The following is a 23,576-nucleotide window of genomic DNA, read 5'->3' on the forward strand; positions in this document are numbered from 1 at the left end:
ATGTGCGGCGGGCAGGGAGAGATCCCTGCAGCTCTGCTGCCTACAGGAGAGAATGGCAGCGGAGCTGCAGTGATCCATCCTGCTTCTTGCCCGCGCTTCCTGCCTTACCTCATCATTGAGCTGTGCCAGTGAGAGAAAGCTGCCGGCGACGGTGAGGGAGAGCGTGCGGAGAAGTGAGGTGCTCTCTGCTGTGTGTGTGTGTCTGTGTGTACGTACATGTGTGTAGAGATGAGTGGTGGTGTGTGTGTGTGTGTGTAACACTGCGGGGGAACGTGCAGAGAGGTGAATGGTGCTGTGTGTGTGTGCAGGTGAAGGAGGGCAATGATGGGGGTGATGGGGAGAAGGCAATGATGGGGTGGTGGGTGAGAAAGCAATGATGGGGTGGTGGAAAGGGCAATAATGGGGGGTGGTGGAGGAGGAAATGATGGAGGTGGTGGAGTGGGCAATGATGGTGGTGGTGAGAGAGAAGGCAATGACGGTGGCAGTGGAAAGGACAATGATGGGGGTGTTGGGAAAGGAGGCAATGTTGGAGGTGGTGGGGAGAAGGCAATGATGGGGTGGTGGGGGAGAGGGCAATGATAGAGGTGGTAGAAAGGACAATGATGGGGTGGTGGGGAGAAAGCAATGATGGAGGTGGTGGAATGGGCAATGATGGGGGTGGTGGGGAAAAGGCAATGATGGTAGTGGTGGAAAGGACAATGATGGTGGTGCTGGGGGAGGAGGAAATGATGGAAGTGGTAGAATGGGCAATAATGGGGTGGTGGGGAAAAGGCAATGATGGTGGTAGTGGAAAGGACAATGATTATGGAAAGGGCAATCATGGGGGTGATAGGGGAGGTGGAAATGATGGAGGTGGTGAAATGGGCAATGATGGGATTGGTGGGGGAGAAGGCAATGATGGAGGTGGTGAAAGGGCAATGATGGGGTGCTGGGGAAGGCAATGATATGGGTGGGGGAGAGGACAATAATGGGATGCGGGGGAAGGAGGACAATGAGGGTGTGGGGGATTGGGAAGGGAGATTTATAATGGATTTCAGGAACAGGGGGAGGTGGAGGAAGACGTTATTATCTCTTATCATGTTTAACACAGTGCCTTAGTATATAGTGTACTCACTTATTATACATAGCACAGCCCCTTAGTGTATAGTGAACTCACTTATTATGTATAGCACAGTCCCTTAGTATACAGTGTACTCACTTATTATGTATAGTGCCATCCCTCAGTGTATAGCATAGTCACTTTTTATGTATAGCACAGTCCCTTAGTATATAGTGCACTCACTTATATATAGCACAGTCCCTTAGTATATAGTGTAATCATTTATTATGTATAGCACAGTCCCTTAGTATATAGTCTTCTCGCTTATTATGTATAGCACCATCCCTCAATATATAGTGTAGTCACGTTTTATGTATAGCACAGTCTCTTAGTATATAGTGTTCTCACTTATGTATAGCACAGTCCCTTAGTATATAGCGTACTCACTTATTATGTCTAACACAGTCCCTTAGTATATAGTGTACTCACTTATTATGTATAGCACCATCCTTAGTTACATAGTTTCCTCTTTAATCATGTATAACACAGTCCCTTATTACATACCATCCTCTCTAGTTATATATGGTGCCGTCTCTTAATATATAGCTTCCTGTGCTGTTAAGTACAGTGCTGTCTCTTACATAGTGTATTCTTGTTATTTTTGTTATTCACAGCGCCCCCTTTTATTACATAGTCCGCTCTCTTGTTAGATCTAAAATGACTGCTGATGGAGGAGCTGGTGACCAGACTACCAGTCCATCATCTCCTCCATTAGAAAAGCAGCTTTCCCATGCTTCATCAGCCATCATTGCATTATATATCTAACAAGAGAGGACAGTATGTAATAAAAAACGGGGCTCTATATATTCTAATATGTAAGGGACAGTGCTGTACATAGAATGAGAGGGCACTGTATAAGGGACAGCAATGTACATAATAAAGGAGACTATGTAATATATATACATGTATGTGTGCGCGGATATATATATATATATAAGTAGCTTTGTCGCTATAAAATAAGGGGGCCCAGACATTCTTGCACAGGGGCCCCAAGCTGTCAGTGTCCGCCCCTGGGCTGTGCTATGCCGTGTGCCTTTAATTAAATGTGTGCGCCGCCGTAACTCTGTACCTGGCTCCTCCTAACTCCTCCTTTCTAGCCCTGCACTGCTCCCGGCTGAACTCTCTGGCTGAATTTGCATAAGTACGACACACCTCCTGGCTGACGTAGCTTTCCAGCCAGAGAGAGCAGTGTATGCTGGGCCCGGCAGGAAGTAGTTGCACATGTGAGGGCGGCTACCGGCTGTTGGAGGTGGAGCGTGAGGAGCTGAGGCTGTGTGGAGGTGCAAGATGGTAAGCTGTGCCCGACAGTGAATTTTTGTTGTTGATTTGGGGTGGGGGGCATTCAGACTTCTGCTATGGGGCCCCATGATTTCTATGTACGCCCCTCCGACTGAGCCACCGTGCTACCCCTCATTATGACAGCATTGCAGCCAATAATTGAGTTCAGCGGCTCTGATGGCTCATGCCATCAACTTGGGCAGATCTGCTGAGCTTACTATAGCAGACAATAACAGACTTCAGGAGCAGTGGCAGAGACTCAGCGCTGGATCCAGGTAGGATAAGCAAAACATGGGCTTTTTTCTAAAAACAACCGGCAGTAGGGGCACAGGTTTTCAGAAACCGGAAAACCTCTTGTCTATGCTCTGTATTAGGGAAATAGGGCTCGTACTACATATTAACCCCTTCACCCCGAAGCCTGTTTTCACAATCCCGTCCAGACCAATTTTTACAATTCTGACCACTGTGACTTTATGAGGTCGTAACTGTGGAACGCTTCAACGGATCCCATTGATTCTGAGATTGTTTTCTTGTGACATATTGTACTTTATTATAGTGGTAAAATTTCTTTGATGTGACTTTATTTGTGAAAAAAATGGAAATTTGGAGAAAATTATGCAATTTTTAAACTTTTAATTTTTATGCCCTTAAGTCATATCACACAAAATAGTTAATAAATAACATTTCCCACATGTCTGCTTTTTTGAAATATGCTTTTTTTTGTTAGGAAGGCATAAGGGTTAAAAGTTGACCAGTGATTTTTCATTTTTACAAAAAAATTAGCAAACCCATTTTTTTAGGGACCACCTCACATTTGAAGTGACTTTGAGGGGTCTCTATGACAGCAAATACCCAAAAGTGACACCATTCTAAAAACTGCACCCCTCAAGGTACTCAAAACCACATTCGAAGTTTATTAACCCTTCAGGTGCTTCACAGGAATTTTTGGAATGTGGAAGGAAACAATAAACATTTGCTTTTCTTTCACAAAAATTTTCTTTTCTTTTCTACTTTTTTTTACATTTGCAAGGGTAACATGAGAAAATGGACCACACAATTTGTGGTCCAATTTCTCCTGAGCATGCAGAGATCCAATATGTGGGGGAAATCTACTGTTTGGGCACACGGCAGGAGTTTTGTGTAAAACAGAAGTTTTGTTTTATTTCAAGTAAAGGATTTTATTCTTGCTGGGTGTTTATTTGCAAACTTACTATGGAGTTAGTAATGGGGCGTATTATAGATGCCTCTCCATCACTAACTGCTGGGCTTGATGTCACCTGACAATACCAGGCTGACATCAACCCCAACCCGCCACTGGGCAAGTGGGAAGAGCAAAGCTAAGTGCCTGGGGCACCTGAGGGCTAATGTTGGTAGTCTGGGGAGGTGAGGGGAATATCTCTGACCCCTTCTCAAGCTATTAATATCAACCCACAGCTGTATGCTTAGTCTTAGCTGGTTTGAATTTATAGGGGGACTCCACGTCACTTTTTTCTTCGGGTCCCCCGTAAATTCACCAGAAAAGGCTAAGCAAACAGCTGTGAGCTGCTATGAATAGCCTGAGAACCTTTTGAGGTATTGTCCCTTGTCCAGATTATTAACATCAGCCCCTAGTCGTGGGCTTTCCCTCTGCTGATTATGGAAATTGTGCGGGAGCCCAAGCTTTTTTTTTTATTTAATGCTTTATTTTACACAGGAGTTACACAACTGCTCCTGCATACAACTCCCTTTATTGTCAGCTGGTCGCACTGATCTCAGGGAGACAAGGCGACAATGGTGAGACTTGCCTTCAGACGCCTCCCAGGTTCCAGAACATGTTATCCATGTGTCAGTGTGCGGCACGCATTTTGTCCGTACTGCGCCAAAAAACCTGACATGTCTGCGGGCTTTTTACATGGACAAACGGTCTGTGTGAAAAACCTGACATGTGTGCACCACCATTTAATACAATTGGTGTGCGTTTGTCCGTATTTGCGGCTCTTAAAAAACGGACCGTATGTGGATACAAAAAAACAGACTTGTGAAGGGGGCCTTACTGTGGGTGTGGGTGTCTGGAAAACGCTATGGAGCAGAGACTCTCCTTGCATTCCAGTTTTTGTAAGCTGGCATGACTCTTATTGAAAGAAGAAATAAGTGAAGGTAAATAAATTTGCAGAATGTGCCATTCTTTTTTTGCACTGATACATTATATGTTTGCATCTGGATCATGGATGAGCTAAGAAAACACTGGTGTAGTCATAGGAACCTCTATCGATATAACAAAAACTGTATTAATCTGTTGGGTAACTGAAGCCTGGGAACCACTTGGAGACATGATGATCCCAACATTTTTCGAATACTTAGACGACATAATTGAGCCAACGAAGCAGGACCTATAGAAGAAATATAATATACATATTATCAATAGAAAACAAAACTATAAAAGATAAGGAATCTGTTTATCAGAACTAAATAATTAGTCATAAGGATTATGTAACATGAGCATCTTTGCTCCTACTCCCAGGATTATGATGTAGGTGACAATTTACAATAGCTGAAGCCTCCTAGACTTCATGCCAGGTACACTAAGAGCTTGGCTTTCATTTATTTGGTGGTGGAACCAGTAGTATGGCCATTTCGCAGGAAAATAGCATGTGTCTCAGTATCCATTTTCAACAATGCCAGGCCGTATATTGCTCGTGTTACAGAGAGCAGTCTATGTGGCCTAAACATACTACCATGTCCTGCTGCGTCTCCAGATTTGTCTACCATCAATCACATCTGAGTAAATGTTCCCTAACTGTAAAGGCAGCTGCCAGCCCCGGATCTTGATGATTTACTTGCCCACATGCATTCCGGATGGCAGAACATTCCTCAGACAATTAATAATCTTATTGATAGCAGCCAAAGCATATAAATGTGTGTATTTCTGCTGATACTCAATACTGAATAAATTGAGATGTTTTGAACATGTTTTTCAGTTTTTTTTTCATCAATTGCAAATCATTAACATGTCTATCGATCCTGCGATTTCCATAATTCCACCAATTTTCCTTATTGGTGTTGAAATTTCAATCTTGGAGTGTATATGATATATCACTTGCTTATTTGTTATTTCTACTTTTTTTTACTCATGCAACCAATAGTATGTTTTTCTCTTTTTGAAGAGGTTTTATATACTGTATATTTCTTTTACACCTCGTAAGAGAAGTATATTCATCCATGTAACAATAGGGAGCAACAGGTCATAGTTTCTGACTAGATTTACTTAATGTGGCTGTCCTCTATGCCAGGACTCCATTTACTACAGATTAATGGTCTACATAGAAATGCCTGGTTTTACACTCCTCAACATAAAAATTGGAAAAGTCGTGGAATTATGAAAATCACAGGATACTAAATAAATTGAGATTTTTTTTAAATGTTGTTCACAATTTGCATATTAATATCATGTCTATCCATCTGGTGATTTTCAAAATTCCATGACGTTTCTTGTTTGGTGTTGGAATTTCAATATTGATGAGTGTATAATAATATTTAATTTCGAACTGGAGCTTTAATTTATAATACATTGTTAAAAATGAAGAATTAATTTATGCATTTGGGATAAATAATTTTCTTTCCAGCATGCAGTGAAAATATCACCACACTTCTAGTCTCCGCACTTGGAACCCTTACTGAAATAAATATCTAGCATGTCTCTGTCGAATCAGAAAATGGTTGGAATGACACTGATCTTTTAAAAGAATGCTAAACATAGAAAGTGCACAAAAAATAGAAATCCCTTCCATTAAAGTGAATCTGTCATCTGGTTTTTATATTTAATCTAAGAGCAGCATTATGTAAGAGCTCAGATCCTGATTCCAGTGATGTTGTGACGGTAGTGGGTGTGGACCCACTGCACCACAAGCCGGGCTTAGCCTGGAGAGGCGTGACTAAGTGACTACCTGGTTTTCACTGGAGCTTTAGGTGGTGAGTATAGGCTTGGCCGCAGGGAGTCACCTGGTGTCACTTCAGGGCAGTTCTTGGACCTGTAACAACTGACCCAGAGGTCAAAGCAGGAAAGCGAAGCACAGAGGGGAGAATACAGAAGCGGAGTTGGACAGTTTGAGGTTGGGGCAGGCAGCAAAGATTCACAAAACTAAGCTGAGGTCAGAAGAGGAGAGGTCATACAGAACGGGTAAACGAACTGGGTCAGTTACAGGAGAGACAGGACAAAAACAGTAGACTGAACGCTGGAGACGGACAGGGACAGGAACCTAAGTTCAGGCTGGGAACAGGGGGAGCAGTTTAATATATCTCCTGATCGTGGAGGATAGGATGGGGAACCCAAACCCTTCAGGACACAGCAAGGTTAAACTCTTCAGGATCTGGCCGGCCTCCCTATAGCCAGGTGGAGACAGAAGGAATATGCACCAGGGTTGGAAGTGCTGTATGAGGTACTCAGCTCCACAGCCTGACATGGGAAGTAGCTAAGCAGTGAGCGCAGTAAGTAGCACATGCACAAGTTACCACAGTGACAGATGTATCATTTACTAGGCTGTGTGTTGTTGTTGTCAATGATTTGTAAGTGTTTTATCAGCAGGAGATTATCCCTACAGGACTAGATGTCTCATGACTCTTAGTCAACTGGTCTGTGTAACTCCATCCCACCACTGATTAGCAGATTTCTGTTAATATACAGTGTATACAGAAAGCTACCAATCAGTGGTTAGTGTGGGGTTATACACAGCTCAGCATTCAGAAAACTGCTAGATCTGCAGCAGAGAAAAAAGGAATTGTATAAAAATGACAGGATGCAGACCAGCAAGTGTCACATCGCTGGAACCAGGATCTCAGACCATCTCACTCTGCTCTCAGATTACATAATCAAAACCTGATGACAAATTACCTTTAATCTCCTTTCTTTTTATCCTATTTAATTTCTTATTACTGCTTACTAAGAATATACAGTATATAAAGAAATATTTTCTTCTAGAAAATGGCCATATTCCCCTTCTTATCTTGTGTCTAACTGCAGAAAAAGTCTGCCCCCTATATCCTCTCTGCATGAAGATAGCAGATGATTAAACCCCACCTCTTCCTTTGATCTTATTTGATCTCATATTACTAAGGAAACTGAGAAATATGTAAAGAAATCTTCTCTATGTGGAACTCATACATGTTCCCATTACTCCTCCTAATTGCCCTGTGTCTGGCTTCAGCAAAAGCCTCTCCCCTCTCTCTGCTTGCAGTAGGACAGATGATTATTAGGCCTCACCACTTTGTCCTTCTCCAGCTAAAAATGGAATAGATTAGCAGGAGACAGACAGGCAGACAGACAGACAGATATATAGATAGATAGATAGATAGATAGATAGATAGATAGATAGATAGATAGATAGATAGATATAAATATGTCAGTGAGATCAGAGCTTTGTGTGTAGTTTTCTGTACTTTTATTTAGAAAATAAATATATTTAAAAAATGGCATGGGGTCCCACTTCTTTTTAATAACCAGTTGAGGGAAAGCAGACAGCTGTGAGTTGGTGTTATTATTCTGGGAAGGGGCCAATATTCATGGAGGTTCCCAGCCTATTAATAACCGCTCACAGCTGTCTGCATCAACTTTACTGGTTAATAGAAAGGGGAAACAAAAAAAATGACATGAAGTCCCCCCTATATTTTAATAACCAGCAAAGGCTAAACAGACAGCTGCAGGCTGATATTAATAGGCTGGGAGGGGGCCATGGATATTTTCCCCCTTTCCGACTAATAACCACCGCCCTCAGCCATCCCAGAAATGGCGCATCCATTAGATGTGCCAATTCTGGGGCTTAGCCTCAGCTCTTCCTGATTGCCCTGGTGCACTGGCAATCGGAGTAATAGTTTTGGAGTTGATGTCAGCTGTCTAATGTCCACTGACATCAAGCCTAGGGGTTAGTAGTGGATAGGTATCTATCAGACACCCCCATTGCTAACCCTGTAGTCAAAGGTAATAAAGACACAAAGAGAAAAGTTCTTTAATTGTAAAAATCCCCCGCCCCCGAAAATTACCCTAATTTACCCATTTATTATCATAGAAATACCTGGGCTTTATGTCAGTGGACATTACACAGCTGATATCAATCCCAGAACTATTACCCCGATTGCTAATGCACCAGGACCATCAGGAAGCACTAAGGCTAAGTGCCTGAAACTGGCGCATCTAATGAATGCACCATTTCTGGGTGGCTGAGGTCTGGTGTTATTAGTTTGAGATGGGGCCAATACCTATGGCCCCTTCCCATCCTATTAATATCAGACCACAGCTGTCTGTTTAGCCTTTGCTGGTTAATAGAAATAGGGGGACCTCAAATCATTTTTTTGGATCCCTTTTTAATAACCAGTAAAGGCTAAGCAGACAGCTGTGAGATTAACAGGCTGGAAACATGGCTATCGGCCCCTTCCCGGAATAACAGCAGCCCTCAGCTGTCTGCTTTCCCTCAGCTGATTATTAAAAGTAAGGAGGACCCCACACCGTTAATTTATTTATTTAATGCACGCTATTCACAGGCAATGGGTGCTGACTACAACTGTCATCAGCGTTGCCTGGTCTCGTTGATTGCAGGGAGTCCAGGCGTGGATGATGACAGTTGTAGTTAGCACTATACACGGATGGCGGTGTTGACTACAACTCTCAGCAGCATCGCTTGGTCTTGCTGATAGCAGGGAGACCAGGCGAGGATGTTGACAGTTGTAGTTTGTGCTATTCACAGACGGCGGTTGCTGATTACAACTCTCATCAGCGTCGCCTGGTCTCACTGACTGTAGGGAGACCAGGCGAGGATGATGACAATTTTATTCAGCACCCGATGCCTGGGAACAGCACTAATTGTAAAGTTTTTCCCAGATGCCAGGCATTCCGGTCTGTGCTGCCGGAATAAGATGGACATATCACACTGACATGTGTGCAGACCCATAGATTTGAATGGGTCTACATTTGTAAGTGTCTCCAGTACGGGAACATGTGGAAAACTGTCATCACTCGTACCGGAGACATAAACGTGTGAAGGGGACCTAAGCCTGATTGTTCCAGGAACATGTAGAAAATCTTGCACACTTGGAGCGCCCCCACGTGAAGGGCAATGGGATACCCGGTACCGGGTCCTTCTCAGGTCAGGGGATGTCACGGTGGCCTGACCCGGTCCGTGGCCCTTTTGAGGGGCATCCAATTAAAGGTGAAGTTTGTATAGTGTTCGTGACGCCACCTGTGGTATTCGGTCAGGGTGACCGACGGTGCTAGGGGTCCGCTGGGGTGATGGAATGGCAGCTAGATGGTATGCCATCCCACAGGTGAAGTATGTCCCCAGGGCTTCCCGGATGTGTAGGTGGTGATGGTGGACGATGTAAGGTGCAGTGAATAACGAGGACACAAAAGGGTGCTGTCTCTTTACCTTTACTGAAGGCTTCAGCATCCGCAGTCCAGAGCACTGGTCACAGGGCAGGCTAAGTTCGGCCGGTCCGAAGGCACATCCAGAGTTCCCTTATCCAGGTGGAAATCAGTAGCCTTCCTACTAGCGCCTGTGTGTTGTAGTACCTCCCTGCTGAGCACCACGGGATAGTCCTCACAACTTTCGTGGATGTTTCTGATGTTCTCTCTCTCTCTCTATCCCCCAGATGGTATGGATAGGACAACCCGTATGACTGGGATAGCCTGGGGCTTGTTTGTAGGGACCCTAGAGATGCCCCGACCCCCACAATTTGCCTCCGTGTCTTCTTAGGTATTAAGGTCGGGCAGCCAACTTGGAATTGACTGACCTGCCGGTCTCTGAAGTAATGCGTAGAGTCAATTACTCCCTCGGTGTTCCGGCTACACGCCTCAGAAGGAGGCTGCCGATCTTGGGGCAGAACTCCTCCCGGTATTATCTCCTTGTGCTGTGACTTCGTTTCTCACTCTCCACAATACAATTCCTTTCTTGTCCTTTCTTAGGATGCTGCCGCATGGAGTGCAGGCACAGCTCCGTAGCCTTCTACAGTGGGGCAAAAAAGTATTTAGTCAGTCAGCAATAGTGCAAGTTCCACCACTTAAAAAGATGAGAGGCGTCTGTAATTTACATCATAGGTAGACCTCAACTATGGGAGACAAACTGAGAAAAAAAAATCCAGAAAATCACATTTTCTGTTTTTTTTATCATTTTATTTGCATATTATGGTGGAAAATAAGTATTTGGTCAGAAAAAACAATCAAGATTTCTGGCTCTCACAGACCTGTAACTTCTTCTTTAAGAGTCTCCTCTTTCCTCCACTCATTACCTGTAGTAATGGCACCTGTTTAAACTTGTTATCAGTATAAAAAGACACCAGTGCACACCCTCAAACAGTCTGACTCCAAACTCCACTATGGTGAAGACCAAAGAGCTGTCAAAGGACACCAGAAACAAAATTGTAGCCCTGCACCAGGCTGGGAAGACTGAATCTGCAATAGCCAACCAGCTTGGAGTGAAGAAATCAACAGTGGGAGCAATAATTAGAAAATGGAAGACATTCAAGACCACTGATAATCTCCCTCGATCTGGGGCTCCACGCAAAATCCCACCCCGTGGGGTCAGAATGATCACAAGAACGGTGAGCAAAAATCCCAGAACCACGCGGGGGGACCTAGTGAATGAACTGCAGAGAGCTGGGACCAATGTAACAAGGCCTACCATAAGTAACACACTACGCCACCATGGACTCAGATCCTGCAGTGCCAGACGTGTCCCACTGCTTAAGCCAGTACATGTCCGGGCCCGTCTGAAGTTTGCTAGCGAGCATTTGGATGATCCAGAGGAGTTTTGGGAGAATGTCCTATGGTCTGATGAAACCAAACTGGAACTGTTTGGTAGAAACACAACTTGTCGTGTTTGGAGGAAAAAGAATACTGAGTTGCATCCATCCAACACCATACCTACTGTAAAGCATGGTGGTGGAAACATCATGCTTTGGGGCTGTTTCTCTGCAAAGGGGCCAGGACGACTGATCCGGGTACATGAAAGAATGAATGGGGCCATGTATCGTGAGATTTTGAGTGCAAGCCTCCTTCCATCAGCAAGGGCATTGAAGATGAAACGTGGCTGGGTCTTTCAACATGACAATGATCCAAAGCACACCGCCAGGGCAACGAAGGAGTGGCTTCGTAAGAAGCATTTCAAGGTCCTGGAGTGGCCTAGCCAGTCTCCAGATCTCAACCCTATAGAAAACCTTTGGAGGGAGTTGAAAGTCCGTGTTGCCAAGCGAAAAGCCAAAAACATCACTGCTCTAGAGGAGATCTGCATGGAGGAATGGGCCAACATACCAACAACAGTGTGTGGCAACCTTGTGAAGACTTACAGAAAACGTTTGACCTCTGTCATTGCCAACAAAGGATATATTACAAAGTATTGAGATGAAATTTTGTTTCTGACCAAATACTTATTTTCCACCATAATATGCAAATAAAATGATAAAAAAACAGAAAATGTGATTTTCTGGATTTTTTTTTCTCAGTTTGTCTCCCATAGTTGAGGTCTACCTATGATGTAAATTACAGACGCCTCTCATCTTTTTAAGTGGTGGAACTTGCACTATTGCTGACTGACTAAATACTTTTTTGCCCCACTGTATATCGTGCTAGGCCTCTGTCAGGATCCCACCCCTGACAGGGACCCTCTGTCTGCAGCTCAGATGTTCCTCCTTTCCCCCTGTCTGCCTGACAGGTCCTCTCTGGGTCAAACCCAGGCAGCTTCTGACTAACTTCCTATCCAACCTACCGGTTTTACCCGTATGTGAGGAGTGCCCTAATAGATAAGAGCAAGGCTCCCCCTGGTGGACTGGAGTGTGAAGTGTAGTGTGTGTCTTGTGATACCTGGTAAGGTGAACTCCTTTAGTACCATCAGACGAAATATCACTCCCCCTGGTGGAAGAGCGACATAACTGCAACGACCAGGACTCTGGGGCGCTGCACACTCACAAATAGTGGAGTCAAAATTAAGCCATGCTTACTTTTCTTCATTTTTAGGTATATTGTTGTCAGTTGTATATTGTTGTATCTATTAGACGGAGGTAGTTAGCATTCTGTGGGGCCTTCCACTGAAAAGGGTTTTTTGTCTTTTGTTATAAATCCCACCAGGTCTAACACCCTTTTGTATGAGATTGACTCCTACAGGTGACATGTAGCATTACTTGCAGCCAGTCAAAGGAAGGCTATCTAAGTAATAATGGTGGAAATCATAACTTGAAGTTCATGGACGTCAATGCAAAATATCCAAAATGGCTCTCAACTACGTGACTGTAATAGTATTGATCGTCTAATATGGGCCAAAGGGAGCCTAAACTAATGTCCATGGTGCAGCTGAAACCCCTGTAAGAATTGTAGTTATTCTCCAAAGGAAGGGCTCCACATAAGTGACAGCTGCTGGAGGTCAGAGGTTCTCCACTCTGGCCAATATAGGGAGGTTGTGTTCAGGGTACTGTTATGACCCCAATGGCGAGGGTCTCAGAGGAACGTGGAAGTCTGCAGAATACAAAAATCCAGCTCATAGGGCAGTGGTAACTGGGTTGACCATATATCTACTCCTAACGCCAACACTAGAAGTAGCCGGGGATCATTCCTACGTTGATTCTAGATGACACGCGCCAGCCGGAGAATCTAGCTACCCCTAGTAGAGGAAAACAAAGACCTTTCTTGCCTCCAGAGAAGGGGACCCCAAAGCTGGATAGAAGCCCCCCACAAATAATGACGGTGAGGTAAGAGGAAATGACAAACACAGAAATGAACCAGGTTTAGCACAGAGAGGCCCGCTTACTGATAGCAGAATAAAGAAAGGTAACTTATATGGTCAACAAAAACCCTATCAAAATCCACACTGGAAATTCAAGAACCCCCGAACCGTCTAACGGTCCGGGGGGAGAACACCAGCCCCCCTAGAGCTTCCAGCAAAGGTCAGGATATAGATTTGGAACAAGCTGGACAAAAATACAAAACCAAAACAAAATAGCAAAAAGCAAAAGGCAGACTTAGCTGATATAACTGGAACCAGGATCAGTAGACAAGAGCACAGCAGACTAGCTCTGATAACTACGTTGCCAGGCATAGAACTGAAGGTCCAGGGAGCTTATATAGCAACACCCCTAACTAACGACCCAGGTGCGGATAAAAGGAATGACAGAAAAACCAGAGTCAAAAAACTAGTAACCACTAGAGGGAGCAAAAAGCAAATTCACAACAGTACCCCCCCCTTAGTGAGGGGTCACCGAACCCTCACCACGACCACCAGGGCGATCAGGATGAGCGGCATGAAAGGCACGAACTAAATCGGCCGCATGAACATCAGAGGCGACCACCCAGGAATTATCCTCCTGACCATAGCCCTTCCACTTGACCAGGTACTGAAGCCTCCGCCTGGAGAGGCGAGAATCCAAGATCTTCTCCACCACGTACTCCAACTCGCCCTCAACCAACACCGGAGCAGGAGGCTCAGCAGAAGGAACTACAGGCACAATGTACCGCCGCAACAAGGACCTATGAAATACATTGTGAATAGCAAACGACACAGGAAGATCCAGACGAAAAGATACAGGATTAAGGATTTCCAATATCTTGTAAGGCCCAATAAAACGAGGTTTAAATTTGGGAGAGGAGACCTTCATAGGAACAAAGCGGGAAGAAAGCCATACCAAATCCCCAACGCGTAGTCGGGGACCCACACCGCGGCGGCGGTTGGCAAAGCGCTGAGCCTTCTCCTGTGACAACTTCAAGTTGTCCACCACATGATTCCAGATCTGCTGCAACCTATCCACCACAGAATCCACCCCAGGACAGTCAGAAGGCTCCACATGACCCGAAGAAAAGCGAGGATGGAAACCAGAGTTGCAGAAAAAAGGCGAAACCAAGGTGGCGGAACTAGCCCGATTATTAAGGGCAAACTCAGCCAACGGCAAGAATGTCACCCAATCGTCCTGATCAGCAGAGACAAAACACCTCAAATAAGCCTCCAAAGTCTGATTGGTTCGCTCCGTCTGTCCATTAGTCTGAGGATGGAAAGCAGACGAAAACGACAAATCAATGCCCATCCTACTACAAAAGGATCGCCAGAACCTGGAAACGAACTGGGATCCTCTGTCTGACACAATATTCTCAGGGATGCCGTGCAAACGAACCACGTTCTGGAAAAACACAGGAACCAGATCGGAAGAGGAAGGCAGCTTAGGCAAAGGAACCAAATGGACCATCTTGGAGAAGCGATCACATATCACCCAGATAACGGACATGCCCTGAGATAGCGGAAGATCAGAAATGAAATCCATGGAGATATGTGTCCAAGGTCTCTTCGGGACAGGCAAGGGCAAGAGCAAACCGCTGGCACGAGAACAGCAAGGCTTAGCTCGAGCACAAGTCCCACAGGACTGCACAAATGACCGCACATCCCTTGACAAGGAAGGCCACCAAAAGGACCTGGCCACCAGATCTCTGGTGCCAAAAATTCCCGGGTGACCTGCCAACACCGAGGAATGAACCTCGGAAATGACTCTGCTGGTCCACTTATCCGGGACAAACAGTCTGTCAGGTGGACAAGACTCAGGCCTATCAGCCTGAAATCTCTGCAACACACGTCGCAGATCCGGAGAAATAGCTGACAAGATAACTCCATCTTTAAGAATACCAACAGGATCAGCGACTCCAGGAGCATCAGGCACAAAGCTCCTAGAAAGAGCATCGGCCTTCACATTCTTTGAACCTGGTAAATACGAGACAACAAAATCAAAGCGGGAGAAAAACAATGACCAGCGGGCCTGTCTCGGATTAAGGCGTTTAGCAGACTCGAGATACATCAGATTTTTGTGATCAGTCAAGACCACCACACGATGCTTAGCACCCTCGAGCCAATGACGCCACTCCTCAAATGCCCATTTCATGGCCAACAACTCCCGATTGCCCACATCATAATTTCGCTCGGCAGGCGAAAACTTCCTAGAGAAAAAGGCACAAGGTTTCATAACAGAGCAACCAGGGCCTCTCTGCGACAAAACGGCCCCTGCCCCAATCTCCGAAGCATCCACCTCAACCTGAAAGGGAAGTGAGACGTCAGGCTGGCACAAAACAGGCGCCGAAGTAAACCGGCGTTTCAACTCCTGGAAAGCCTCCACGGCAGCAGGAGCCCAGTTAGCTACATCGGAGCCCTTCTTGGTCATATCCGTCAAAGGTTTCACAATGCTAGAAAAATTAGCGATAAAACGACGGTAGAAGTTAGCGAAGCCCAAGAACTTCTGAAGACTCTTAACTGACGAGGGCTGAGTCCAATCAAGAATAGCTCGGACCTTGACTGGGTCCATCTCCACAGCAGAAGGGGAAAAAATGAACCCTAAAAAGGGAACCTTCTGTACACCAAAGAGACACTTTGAGCCCTTGACAAACAAAGAATTTTCACGCAAAATTTTAAAGACCAACCTGACCTGCTCCACATGCGAATCCCAATTATCAGAAAAAACCAAAATATCATCCAGATAAACAATCAAAAATTTATCCAGATACTTCCGGAAAATGTCATGCATAAAGGACTGAAAAACTGAAGGCGCATTGGAGAGCCCAAAAGGCATCACCAAGTACTCAAAATGACCTTCGGGCGTATTGAATGCGGTTTTCCATTCATCCCCTTGCTTAATGCGCACAAGGTTGTACGCACCACGAAGGTCTATCTTGGTGAACCACTTGGCACCCTTAATCCGGGCAAACAAGTCAGACAACAGCGGTAAAGGATACTGAAATTTGACAGTGATCTTATTTAAAAGCCGATAATCAATACAAGGTCTCAAAGATCCGTCCTTTTTTGCCACAAAAAAGAATCCCGCACCAAGAGGGGAAGAAGACGGACGAATATGTCCTTTCTCCAGAGACTCCTTGATATATGAACGCATAGCGGTATGTTCAGGTACCGACAGATTAAACAGTCTTCCCTTAGGAAATTTACTGCCTGGGATCAAATCTATAGCACAGTCACAGTCCCTATGAGGAGGCAGTGCACTGGACTCAGACTCACTGAAGACATCCTGATAATCAGACAAATACTCAGGAACTTCCGAAGGCGTAGAAGAAGCAATAGACACAGGCAGGGAATCCTCATGAAAACCACGACAGCCCCAACTTGAGACTGACATAGCCTTCCAGTCCAGGACTGGATTATGGGTCTGTAACCATGGCAGCCCTAAAACAACCAAATCATGCATTTTATGTAAAACCAGGAAACGTATCACCTCGCGGTGTTCAGGAGTCATGCACATGGTAACCTGAGTCCAATACTGCGGTTTATTTGCTGCCAATGGTGTAGCATCAATACCCCTAAGAGGTATAGGATTTTCTAATGGTTCAAGAGTAAAACCACAGCTCTTAGCAAATGAGAGATCCATGAGACTCAGGGCAGCACCTGAATCTACAAACGCCATGACAGGATAAGATGACAGTGAGCAAATCAAAGTTACAGACAGAATAAATTTAGGTTGCAAATTACCAACGGTGACAGGACTAACAACCTTAGCTATACGTTTAGAGCATGCTGAGATAACATGTGTAGAATCACCACAGTAGTAGCACAAGCCATTCCGGCGTCTATGAATTTTCTGCTCATTTCTAGTCAGGATTCTATCACATTGCATTAAATCAGGTGTCTGTTCAGACAACACCATGAGGGAATTTGCGGTTTTGCGCTCCCGCAACCGCCGGTCAATTTGAATAGCCAGTGCCATAGTATCATTCAGACCTGTGGGAATGGGAAAACCCACCATAACATTCTTAATGGCTTCAGAAAGGCCATTTCTAAAATTAGCGGCCAGTGCACACTCGTTCCAATGTGTCAGCACGGACCATTTCCGAAATTTTTGGCAATACACTTCAGCCTCGTCCTGCCCCTGAGACATAGCCAGCAAGGCCTTTTCTGCCTGAATCTCAAGATTGGGTTCCTCATAAAGTAAACCGAGCGCCAGAAAAAACGCATCAAGATCAGCCAATGCCGGATCTCCTGGCGCCAGCGAAAAAGCCCAATCCTGAGGGTCGCCCCGTAAGAACGAAATAACAATTTTTACTTGCTGAGCAGAATCTCCAGATGAACAGGGTCTCAGGGACAAAAACAATTTACAATTATTCACGAAATTCCTAAACTTAAACCTGTCTCCGGAAAACAGTTCAGGAATCGGTATTTTAGGTTCTGACCTAGGATTTCTGATAACATAGTCTTGTATGCCCTGCACACGAGTAGCCAGCTGGTCCACACTTGTAATCAAGGTCTGGACATTCATGTCTGCAGCAAGCATAGCCACTCTGAGGTAAAGGGGAAGAAGAAAAAAAAAAAAAAAAAACTCAGAATCTTCTTTCTTATAATCCCTCTTCTGCAATGCATTAAACATTTAATACTGGCCTGGCAAACTGTTATGACCCCAATGGCGAGGGTCTCAGAGGAACGTGGAAGTCTGCAGAATACAAAAATCCAGCTCATAGGGCAGTGGTAACTGGGTTGACCATATATCTACTCCTAACGCCAACACTAGAAGTAGCCGGGGATCATTCCTACGTTGATTCTAGATGACACGCGCCAGCCGGAGAATCTAGCTACCCCTAGTAGAGGAAAACAAAGACCTTTCTTGCCTCCAGAGAAGGGGACCCCAAAGCTGGATAGAAGCCCCCCACAAATAATGACGGTGAGGTAAGAGGAAATGACAAACACAGAAATGAACCAGGTTTAGCACAGAGAGGCCCGCTTACTGATAGCAGAATAAAGAAAGGTAACTTATATGGTCAACAAAAACCCTATCAAAATCCACACTGGAAATTCAAGAACCCCCGAACCGTCTAACGGTCCGGGGGGAGAACACCAGCCCCCCTAGAGCTTCCAGCAAAGGTCAGGATATAGATTTGGAACAAGCTGGACAAAAATACAAAACCAAAACAAAATAGCAAAAAGCAAAAGGCAGACTTAGCTGATATAACTGGAACCAGGATCAGTAGACAAGAGCACAGCAGACTAGCTCTGATAACTACGTTGCCAGGCATAGAACTGAAGGTCCAGGGAGCTTATATAGCAACACCCCTAACTAACGACCCAGGTGCGGATAAAAGGAATGACAGAAAAACCAGAGTCAAAAAACTAGTAACCACTAGAGGGAGCAAAAAGCAAATTCACAACAGGGTACTCCCTCAATGACAGCCATATACAGAAAAGACTGAACAGATGAGGGACAATAACAATTAATGAATTTGAATCATTACCTTCTGCAACCAGAAGGGCTCGCTCCACTGCACTCCTGGGTACTGATAATTCAATGGGGTATTTACCCTCCATGTTTTTGTACTTGACATTAGCTCCATAATCAATAAGCAGCTTGACGATCCTCTCGCTTGTTCTTCTAGCTGCAGCATGCAGTGGACTGTCCCTCTGTTTACCATGGTTTACATTTGCACCTAGAATAATAAGATTTGGTTTATATAATAAATTGGGACAAAGCACATAAATTAGAAGATCAACACAGTCCCAAAACTTTCAGGTCTACAGAAGTCCAAGTTAGTGTAATCTCTATGGAAAGTGTAAAATGAATTGTTTTGAGTTGTTGCTACTCACAAAACAAATGTATAAAGATGTAGTTTGAACCCCTTGAAGATGCACACAATTTTGTATTTGAGGATGCAAACAAATTTTCACTGTGTTTCTTACATAATATCTTACCAGCATGCGTCATGCTCATTATAGGGAATATCAGTAGGATCATCTCTTCTACGCCATCTATATGGGGATGGAGGTAATAGAAAGCTGAATAAAATGATACCTTGTTATCTACGATCCAATGTCTTACTCCAGTGCAGTGACGTACCGCCAATAACGGCTTGCCACACAGCCACTATGGGGCCTGTGAGTCGGGGGGACCAGTGCCAGAACTGGGCCCCCTTTGTACTACCCTGCATCCTGGATGATGATACATTGAAAACAATAATGGGAGGAGCGTCAGCTGAAGCTCCCTCTCCCATCATTCCCCCTCTGCATCTGAGCTCTGTGACGTCTCAGAGCAGAGGGCGCGATGACGTCACTACAGCACGCCCTCTGTGCCGAGCAGTGCAGGGGTCAGAACAAGCGCTGCAGAGGCCGGAGCAGCGGGGGAATGGGAAGAAGTGAGAATTTGTTTATTTACTTTTTATATATGGAGCACTATATGGGGCCATAATACTGTATGGAGGACTATGTGGAGCCAATTATAATGTATTGATGACTATGTGGTGCCCATAATACTGTATGGAGGACTATGTGGTGCCCACAATACTGTATGGAGGATTATGTGTTGCCCATAATACTGTATGAAGGACTATATGGAGCCCATAATACTGTATGGAGCACTATGTGGGGCCCATTATGTATGGAGCACTATGTGGGGGCTATTATATTGTTTGAAGGGCTATGTAGGGGCCATTATACTATATGCAAGCAATTATACAGTGTGAAGGTTTTGTTGGGTCTGTAATACTGTGAGCGCTGTAAGGTGATCAGTATGCTGGTTGGAAGGTGGGTGGGGGCAAGTATACTATTTGGAGGGGAAGTGGGGGGCGTTATACAGTGTGAATGGTTGTATTGGGGAATCATACTGAGTGGAGACGTGTTGGGGCCATTATACTGTATGGAGGGCTGTGTTGCCATCACTGTTGGGGCATCAGACTTTGTTGGGGTGACCATACTTTGCCAGGGAAAAAGAGTACACTAGGGTTATCATATTGTGAGTGTGAATGGTACTGTGGAAGAATTCACTGTGGGAGGTATCATACTGTGTTTTGGGGAGGGACACTATTGAGCTACGATCTATAGACTGTACACTGATCTCCCTGCAAACAGAGGTTATTGTAAATGAAAGAAGGCATTACCAGTGTGAGACATGTAATTGCTGGCAGTCTTCTCTCCTGATCCAGCTCATTTACATATTAAGGAAAACATGGATTTCCCAGGAATAGGACATCAGTTTGCAGATATCATGGCATCATTTTATTCAACTTTCTATGCCCTACTTGACCATATTGACGGCTTAGGCTACTTTCACACTAACGTCGGGCCCGACGCTAGCGTTCTCTGCGCCGCACAACGGGGGCAGCGGATGCGCTGGATTTTTCCAGCGCATCCGCCGCCCCATTGTGAGGTGCGGGGAGGTTCGGGGAGGTGGGGGCGGAGTTCCGGCCGCGCATGCGCGGTCGGAAAAAGCGGACCGTCGGCAGCAAAAAACGTTACATGTAACGTTTTTTGCAGCCGACGGTCCGCCACAACACGGCGCAACCGTCGCACGACGGTTGCGACGTGTGTCAATTCGTCGCAATGCGTCGATAATGTTAGTCTATGGCCAAAAAACGCATCCTGCAGGCACTTTTGCAGGATGCGTTTTTTCTGCAAAACGACGCATTGTGACGGATTGCAGTTAACGCTAGTGTGAAAATAGCCTTAGGAGGGTTGATCCTACTGACAGATTCCCTTTAAAATTATTTATTTTGCACAACTTTCTTTTCAGTCTTTGCTATGCTATCAAAGCGTCAACCGTCATGTATTTCCTCTAGTAATTGTGGGTTAATGGCAGAGATCCGAAATGTTTGCCATGAGATCGGTATTTTTTGTCACAATTGGACAGGATATTGCACCATGCACATTCTTGCTGTTTATCATGTGGCCATAGCCCCAGATGTGTAGCGTTCCCTTTCATAGTAAAGTGCATCCTTCTTGTCAACTGGAAGAATCTTCTCTGTGTGTGTTGTGTAGCAATGGCTGCCACTGTCTACATACAGAAGAGATGGTCCTTCTATCATTGCACCAAAAATAAAGGAGCTGTCCGGTCACAGATTGTGGGCGTCCTACACCGCCTACTTTTTCCCCGATCAGTTCTTTGCTCTGGTGGTGGCAACTTTCTATAATATGGATTTTTCCTCCAAAAGACGATAATTAAATCTTAATAAAGATTGTTTTTCTACTCAATCTGCAATGGAGGGTTTGGTTTATGGACATGTTCATCTTTGCTATGAAACTCTTAGGCCACGTTCATACGTTCAGTATTTGGTCAGTATTTTACCTCAGTATTTGTAAGCTAAAACCAGGAGTGGAACAATCAGAGGAAAAGTATATTAGAAACACGTCACCACTTCTGTATTTATCACCCACTCCTGCTTTTGGCTTACAAATACTGAGGTAAAATACTGACCAAATACTGAACGTATGAACATGGCCTTAGATGAAGCAGCAATAATGAAATCTCTAGTGTAGCACTAATATAAAGGAACACTTCAGTGTTCTCACCCTAATGTCTCATTCACACGTTCGTTGTGCTTGTACAAGTGTTATCAGTGGTTTTCATGGATAGTACTCAAACTCGGACCCTCAGAAAGGAGAAAGAAGAGAAACTTTTCTTTTTTTCTTTCATGAGAATAACTTCACATGAGAATAACTTAGATCAAACTCTGATCAAATTCTGCTAAAAAGAAAATTGGTCCTTTTTTCTCGTACATGACAAAAACTGACGTGTGTGTTTATGAGCAGTCAATGATCTGTTCTTCTTTGGGGTTTCTTACAGAGAAGAGACTTCGGACCGGAGACCCAGAGATGGTCAGGGACGACACAACATCGCAAGCTGCATGTAGCCCCCCGGGAGCAGGCTGTGTATTCCTGTTGTGGGTTCCTATAAGCAGTATTATTATTATTTATTATTATTATAGCGCCATTTATTCCATGGCGCCTTACATGTGAAAAGGGGAATACATAATAAAAAACAAGTAGGATAATCTCCAACAAAACGAGTAGATGAGGAGAGAGGACCTATGATCACATGTATCTCGTACTAATCACACATTGATAATATGTTGGATGCGCAATCACAGAGTCATACTCGGTTACCTAATTCAAGGAGTCTCCTGACACAGTCTGTTTTTTGATGGGCACAGGCTAAATAAAGAGGGGTCCCCTTGTTTTGCAATTCTTTCTCAATGTCTGCTCCGTAGGCTATTAACATTTCTGCACATTCCCTGTGACCTGTGGAGACGAGAGATAGTTTGCCAGATGACCAAACCATGTGGATTCTGCTCAAAACAGCAATTAATAAAACTGTGAAAATAAAAGTTAGCACAGCAATGTAATAATCTGGCCAGTCACATCGTTTATCCCCTGCACCCAAAAAAAAAGAAAATTCTCTCCAGTATGGCAAGTAAATTGGACAATTTTGAAAGTTTCACTAATTTTAGGCTTCTGAATTTTAAAACATAAATAATAAAAACTAATGAAATTTGCACAATATTCAGAATCACTACAAGGATTGTGCTACTGAGCAAGTGCGACCACCGGGACTAGACGCACTATGTGGATGTTCGGGGGAAATCAAACAAACACCAGGGAGCTCCATAATAAGACTCTACCAGTAGCATCTAGACACAGGACATTGTGTTAATGATGCAAGTTAAATACGTTATGTTTTGTCTGATAAAATCTAGGAAATGAATAGGATTTGGAATAATCCTCTATATGTAAAGACTTCTCAAACAACAAAGGAACAACCAGTCAAGATCAATGCTAAATAATAGTTTTTCAGTTAGTTATTCTTCATCCACACGGGACCATATATTGTGTTGTGGTGACATCTACAGTCCTATCATGTCATTACACAGCATGTCAAATATTGCCTGTTTTCCTGTAGCTGATATAAGGAAACTGCAATGATTACAAGAGTTATCAGGAAGGAAAAGTTTTCCATCGTCTTGGAACACATCACTGTATGCTTTTTGTGATGATGCACTGGCCAAATCCTCTGACCGCTGTAGCTAATCACAAGCCATAGTGGTCCTGCTGCTGGTGATGGAACAGTCAAGGTGGATATTGGTAAGAGAGTATCACTTAGTTTGAGGTTTTGTTTTACAGCTCCAAGTCTCTGGGAACATTTATTTTTTTGCCTTTAATTACTTTGGCTTAAAAGAAAAGGCAGTTTTGTTTTTCAATTTTTCAGACATTGAGGCTTTAAAAATAAAAAGTTAAACACGTAATAATAAATGAAAAATGGTAAAACATAAAATAGAAACCGTGTTAAAAGTGTATCAGCTGGAATGTTTCCTGCTGATCCTGACACAAGTCCAAGACCATGTTCTTACGTCCGGAAATTCTGCGGTTCTTTCAGTAGATATCTGCTCCAAAGTACACAATTCCAATCAGCTTTGTTTATTGCTTCTTTTTAAGAGATTTTAGTGTGGATTTGATGCAGC

General features: G+C 44.3%; 1 protein-coding gene across 1 annotated transcript in view; it reads right to left on the reverse strand.

Annotated features, from left to right (window-relative positions):
- Window positions 1-3,669: 3,669 nt before the first annotated feature.
- The window catches only part of ASB11 (ankyrin repeat and SOCS box containing 11), a 94,110-nt gene continuing 74,203 nt past the window's right edge, over window positions 3,670-23,576 (reverse strand). The window contains exons 5-7 of the mRNA XM_077294176.1: window positions 22,225-22,359; window positions 18,588-18,779; window positions 3,670-4,746 (exon numbers count right to left, since the gene is read on the reverse strand). Coding sequence (XP_077150291.1) covers window positions 4,622-4,746; window positions 18,588-18,779; window positions 22,225-22,359 — 452 coding nt within the window. The 3' untranslated portion in view covers window positions 3,670-4,621. The remainder of the gene's footprint in view (window positions 4,747-18,587; window positions 18,780-22,224; window positions 22,360-23,576) is intronic.

Source organism: Ranitomeya variabilis, chromosome 3, assembly GCF_051348905.1.
Source record: "Ranitomeya variabilis isolate aRanVar5 chromosome 3, aRanVar5.hap1, whole genome shotgun sequence".
Classification (NCBI taxonomy): Eukaryota; Metazoa; Chordata; class Amphibia; order Anura; family Dendrobatidae; genus Ranitomeya; species Ranitomeya variabilis.